Source organism: Rhea americana, unplaced genomic scaffold (assembly GCF_003343005.1).
Source record: "Rhea americana isolate MKP2758 unplaced genomic scaffold, rheAme1 scaffold_262, whole genome shotgun sequence".
Classification (NCBI taxonomy): domain Eukaryota; kingdom Metazoa; phylum Chordata; class Aves; order Rheiformes; family Rheidae; genus Rhea; species Rhea americana.
In genome coordinates, this window is record NW_028186382.1 from 1,138,487 (window position 1) to 1,144,402 (window position 5,916).

Sequence of the window (5,916 nt, forward strand, 5' to 3'; positions counted from 1 at the left end):
CGGCTCCCCGGCGGCAGTGGGCCGGGCGGCTGGCTGCGCCCCCCGCGTCGGCGGCCCCAGCGCGGTCTCCCGCAGGGCCCCTTCGAACCTCTGCGAGCACCGGCAGACCCTCCTCCCCCAGCCCGCCGCGACCCTCCAGGCACCCCGGCCGCAGCTGCAAGCTCCCTCCCCATCACCCTCGCAGTAGATAGACTAGTTGCTGTACGGTTAACCGCTACTGCGGAATTAGGAGCGCACAAACTTGTCCTGCCCCCTCAGATCAGTTAACCAGAAGGTYAAGAAGGCGACCGCGTTGTCCATGCCTTTTCCATCCTTTCTACTTCTGAGCAGATAACCCCATTTCAACACCACTTTAGCCTAGGCAGATGAGCCTCAGGGTAACAAGTGGGGACCACAGTTCAGCTGGCAGCTGATGGCTAAGTGCTCTGGGGGTTTTCAGTTACACAGCAGTTCACAGAGTTGAGCAGCTCTGGTCAGAAAGGCTGCAGGGCTCCAGCCGCCTTCTGATTTCATCAGCAAGCTTCTCTCTTGGGATATTAACCTACAAAGCAAACAGCAAGAAAGAGGTAGCGGCAGTGGAACCTGCTCTGTGGAAATCAGCGCTGCTGATCAGGAAACTGTCTCTTCTCGACCATCCCCCAGGCTTAACAGGACCCCTACTCCACATGTCCTGCCTCCCACCTCGGAGTACAGTTTAGGCTGTTCAAGAAGGGACAGTGAAAAATGAAGAGGCCCACTGCTGCCCTCTTTTTGAGGGAACAAATATATTTAAAGCTGCTAAGCAGAATGATCCGGCCCTGAGGACTTGCTGTGGATCCCAACACAGTTTGTGACGATGATTTTCTGGAGAAGTTATCCAACAGATCCGTGATACAGCTACCCAAAAGAACACCATCAATGAGGGAAAAGTTGGAGCCTTTCAATGACAATTTCTAGATTTTGGAAGCACTTTTGAATCCTGGTGTAAAAGGGTATTCTCACCTCTTCTCTTGTTGTGACAACTCGCAGTTTGACAACTCCATCTGTCAACTCTTGCTCTCCTATGATGGCTGCAAGGGGAATCCCTGTGTCCTCACAGTACTGCAGCTGTTTCAGCAGTTTAGGGTCCTTCTTGTAGAGCATCTCTGCCTAGAAGGGAGCAGAACAGGTGGTCTAAATCATTAATGCAAAATTTTCTCTGATGATCATGGAGCAAAACAGCCAGCCCCATAGAAAACTGCCTCATTACTCCTGCAGCAAGTGGTTGCCTGTGGTGCTCACAGCTGCCTTCCTTCTCCGTCCGCTAGATCTCAGACAGGCCCAGATCTGAACAGACAGAGAGCTAGTGGGGATTGATCTTCCTGTCTTGTGACTGCAGTTAATGTAACAGGGCCAAGCCAACATCCCTGCTTTACCTTGATGCCTGCATCCCACAGCTCAGAGATGAGCTTCAGTCTTGCACCAAGTAAATGTTTCTGAGGTGTAGCCACCAGCACTTGCGTCTCAGTCGTACGAACCTTCTCCCCAGAGGCCTGCAAGGACAGACACACTCATCACACTCGGCTTTGAGAGAATCCGCAGCTCTCAACAGGAGCTCACCGCTTTCATCCTAACTCACCTTAGACCTTAACTGTTGGCTCACTAACACAAGTCTATTTAAAAGCAGATCATCACTGTTCAGTGAATGTTACTGAGCAAGGCTAACCTTTCAGAAGCTAACAGGGTCCACAATTAAGACAGCCTGGGCAAATTGAACGAGCCCCGCAGTGAATCTGCATTCTGACAGACTATTTCTGTGCCGCTGTTTCTGTGAGACAATGGCCTTCCTCCTTCCCAGATGGGACCTGGACAACTTTCCCATGTTTCTTTTGATTCTTCACATACAAACACATTGCCTTGGCCTCATTTACCATCAATCATGAGCTCAGAACTAAATGTAAAGTGATTACTTTCCTCTCAGGGTTTTTTTATGGCACTCATTATAAAGTGAGTTTCACAGCTGTTACTGAATTTATAATTTCACAATCCCTAGGGGAAAAACTTCACAGGGGAGAGACAAGAGTGAAGTGACTTGGACCAAGCCATACAGGAATCAAAGACAGAAGCAGGACCAGAACTCGGGGTCCATCTTTGACACTTCCTTAGTTTCTGCTACAAAACGCTGCCCTCAGATGCTAGTGACTGCCACACAATGGGCTGCTCTGTACTCCACAGTGATATTCAGATGTTACTGCCCTCTCCACAAAGTCCCTTTCTTGAGCACTATGGAGCTATGCATTTTCTATCATCCGTAACAAATGATACAGACTGCTTCAGAGTACCCTGCCCATATCAAGTACTGCCTGCAGCACCTACCTTCACCTTCTGCTCCATGATGGAGAAGATCCGCTCAATCCCAATGCTGACTCCCACACAGGGCACCTTGCGGCCCTTGGGATCAAACATCCCCACCAGCCCATCGTAGCGACCACCTCCAGCCACGCTCCCAACGCTGACTGACTCCTCTACAAGGTTGTTCTCCTGCTGTACCAGGACAGCCTCAAAGATCACCCCTGTATAGTAGTCCAGACCTCGTGCCAGGCTCAGGTCAAAGGAGATCTGCAGGACACAAGCACAGTCCCATCACTGGGCGCAGCTCAGACACAAAGGCAGCACCCGCTCCCCTCCCCCCTCCACCATCCTCTGCACCTCCTCACCTTCCCTGTGATGCCAAACAGTGTCAGGTACTCAAAGAGCAGCTTCATGTCCCCCAGACCCTCCTTGGCTAGTTTATTCTGAGATAGCTTTGGGTCCTGGAGGAGCTGCTCAATCAGGTCCAGGCCACCTGTGGGAACAAGGCATGCCTGGGGTCTGCCATGGGCCAGCAACAGGGCAGCACTGGCAACCAGGGGCCCAGCCAGTCACGCGGGCTGCTTTGCACGCTCTGTCCCTGCCCAGGGTGCACTGGCCCCTCTCTRCCTGGCCTGGAAGAGAGTGGCCGCACCTRTGGGGACAGTGACCGAGCAGGCTGGAAGGGAGCTTTCAGGTGAGAGGGAGAAGGGATCCACCCTACAGTACTCACCATGGAGCTGAACATATTTCCCAATGCGATCCGCAGCCTCAGGAGAGAGCCCCTTCTCTCCCACCATCTCRCTCTTCACATCCTCCCATGACATCTGTGAGGGGAGACAAGAACATCAGTCACTGCAGAATGCCCTCATCTGCAGTCTCCACCAGCCTATGGATTCAGAACACGTGTGGAAGGAAAGCAGATGCTTCACAGCAAGCACTCTTGCTAATGATCTGTGTCCATGTCACAGGAATCCTTAAATGGAAGTCACAGACAAYGCCAGGCTTTATTCTTGGCTACCGCTACCAGCCAAAGAGCTCTCAGAATCCCTTACAAATATTGAGTCAACTGCTGTGATACTTCTTTCTCATGGGAATAGCAACACCACTGCCCAGCTTGGACATCCAGACCCTGAAACTGGAAGTGACCAGCCCAAAAGGTATAATGCACAATTTTCAACCTCAGGGCTACTTCCAGGCATTTGTTACTATCCCACACAGTGCTGGATGCAGGTAGGAGAGCCCTCACAACTCTCTTACCTTGTCCAGCTTGTCCACGGTAGAGCATGTGGTTAAAAACTTGTTCTCTGGGATGCCACAAATGGCAAACACACCATGCAAAATACGTCGGTCATTGACCTGGGGGGAGGAAGAGGCATGCTCAGCCCAGGGGAGGTCACTCCACTGCAATTTCTCTTTGCTCCTGCCCAAGACATGCTAGAAGTTACGGCTGTTGGGATCTCCTTTTACCTTTTCACTGGTCTCTCAGACCCAGAGCCCACTAGAGCAGGGGATGGAAGGGAAAGTACATATGCAAGAAAGCCACTTGGCTTTCGTCTCACCTTAATGAGAAAGTCCCCAAGCTTCAACTCACTCAGGATCTCGTGCACTATTTTCAGGCACTCAGCATCAGGAATCATAGGGTCAAACTGGCCAGCAATGTCAAAATCCTAAGGCAAAAGAAAAGGCAGAGAAATTCCATCTTCCTACATAGCATTCCCTTCTATTTTACTCCAGAGCCTTTATTCCAGCTGTAGAGCTCAACAGGGCACAAAGCATCATACAACCACACAGCAGCTGAAGGTAAACAGCCCTCTCGCCATTCCCCAGCGCTCTCTTCCCACATTCCTGGCAGGAACCGGCCCTGCTCCTCGCACACAGGAGCTACAACACTCACGCACTGGTAGAATTCCCTGTAGCGGCCCCTGGTTGTGGCTGGGTTGTCCCTCCTGTACACCTTAGCGATGTGGTAGCGCTTAATGTTGGTGATTTTGTTCATTGCCAAATAGCGAGCGAAGGGCACCTGGGTCCAAAAGGTTAAGGACAGAACCCAGAGATTCCTTGAGACAGACAACCAAATCCCCAAAGCCACCCCTGTCCTCCTGTCACTTTGTAGGCTGCTCACTGCGTAACAGGTCTCCAAAACACAGACTGGGCTGATGCAGAGCGTGAGGAACCATGCTTAGCTTTTCCGTAACGCAGGGACAACTTCACTTCCTTTCATTTAACTGCAGTATGTTAACACCTTGCAGACACAGACCTCTACTGGGTCATTTTGCTTTCTTAAGCTGTGATACAGAGACAATTCAATATACAGTGCAGATGATATTAAAGGAAAGAGCTTTTAGGGGAAACATGCAGAGACGGAGAAGGCCCAGGATGCATGTTTGTTTCATATCTGCAGCTGTTGCACTCGGAATAGCTACCAAAGCCCTGCACTGGCTTCGGAAAGGCCTGGCCTAGCCTGGCATGGCAGGGAGGATAGGAGTGCTCACAGGTGGGGACCATGACTAGGAAGAGAGAAAAACAGTACTGTGCAGGATATTGATGCACAGTACTGGGTTAGAACCCGTTATTGCCCACAGACTACAGGAGAAAGAACAAATTTGTTGCAGGTATTGGACTGACTGGGAGGCAACCAGCGGTGGGAGTCACACAGAGAGAGTCAGACCAGCTGGGATCTCATCTGGTCAGAGCGAAGGAGTCAGAGTTTTGGTCATCCAGACTATAGGAAGCTGGGATCTGCGGATGGGTCAGGGCAACATTACATGTGCAAGTAGGACGCTAATGCCTTCAACCTAGGCAGAGACCACAGCACGTCACTGTAGCTTCCACAAGAACTTCACACTCTCTACACGGTCGTGGTGGTGGCAGGATACAGTCAGGTCGTAGCGCAGGGCCAGCAGCTCTCCCCCCTGGTCCTGCAGCTCGTAGATGAGCTTGGAGTTGTCTCCATACTTCCCCATCAGCGTTTCCTAGTGAGAAGCAGGGCAGCCATAGGTGAAGCTCAGAGCCCCCGGGGATGGAGAACGGGCACTGGAGCCCAAACGCCGGCGCAGGCTGGCTGCCCTGAACCCCATCCCCAGCCTCGCAGTGAGGACTCACTTGGAGGGGAGCAGGGGGCACACGCACAGCTTTTCAGCGCTAAAGCTGCTGCCGGCCCAGGCCCCCCGTGGGGAAGCGCTCCGTGACTCGCCCCGGGGCGCACACGGCCAGGGGACGGGGAAGCTCGGCCGAGGCGGCGCGGCGCGGCGCGGCCGGGTGCGCCAGCCCTCCCGCAGCGAGCAGAGCCGTGCGGAGGCCCCGGATCCGCCCCCCCTCCCCGCGCCCCCAGGCCCCTGCCCTACCCGCAGCTCCAGCGCGGGAGTGTCGATGGCGGCCGCGCCGTGCCGCTTGAAGCAGGCCACGACGGCGGCGAAGAGGCGGTCGCGGAGCGCCATGTGCGCGGGCAGGTGGTCGCGGGTGCCCTGGCCGGGGGGCCGGAGGGGCCGTCAGCGCCGGGGCGGGCCATGCCGCGGCGGCCGCCGGCGCTGCCCTCGCTTACCGGCCCCGCCGCCCCCTCTCCTCCCCCCACCGTTACCTTGGGCGTCTTCAGCGCCGGGCCGGGCC

General features: G+C 54.1%; 1 protein-coding gene across 1 annotated transcript in view; it reads right to left on the bottom strand.

Annotated features, from left to right (window-relative positions):
• Positions 1–196: 196 nt before the first annotated feature.
• Positions 197–5,916, bottom strand: part of LOC146594329 (histidine--tRNA ligase, cytoplasmic-like) — a 6,274-nt gene continuing 554 nt past the window's right edge. The window contains 12 exon segments of the mRNA XM_085307747.1: positions 197–541; positions 982–1,128; positions 1,395–1,511; positions 2,335–2,577; positions 2,676–2,803; positions 3,041–3,134; positions 3,568–3,666; positions 3,870–3,977; positions 4,205–4,330; positions 5,187–5,282; positions 5,655–5,774; positions 5,888–5,916. The exon segment at positions 5,888–5,916 is cut by the window's right edge and continues 8 nt beyond it. Coding sequence (XP_085163873.1) covers positions 452–541; positions 982–1,128; positions 1,395–1,511; positions 2,335–2,577; positions 2,676–2,803; positions 3,041–3,134; positions 3,568–3,666; positions 3,870–3,977; positions 4,205–4,330; positions 5,187–5,282; positions 5,655–5,774; positions 5,888–5,916 — 1,397 coding nt within the window. The 3' untranslated portion in view covers positions 197–451.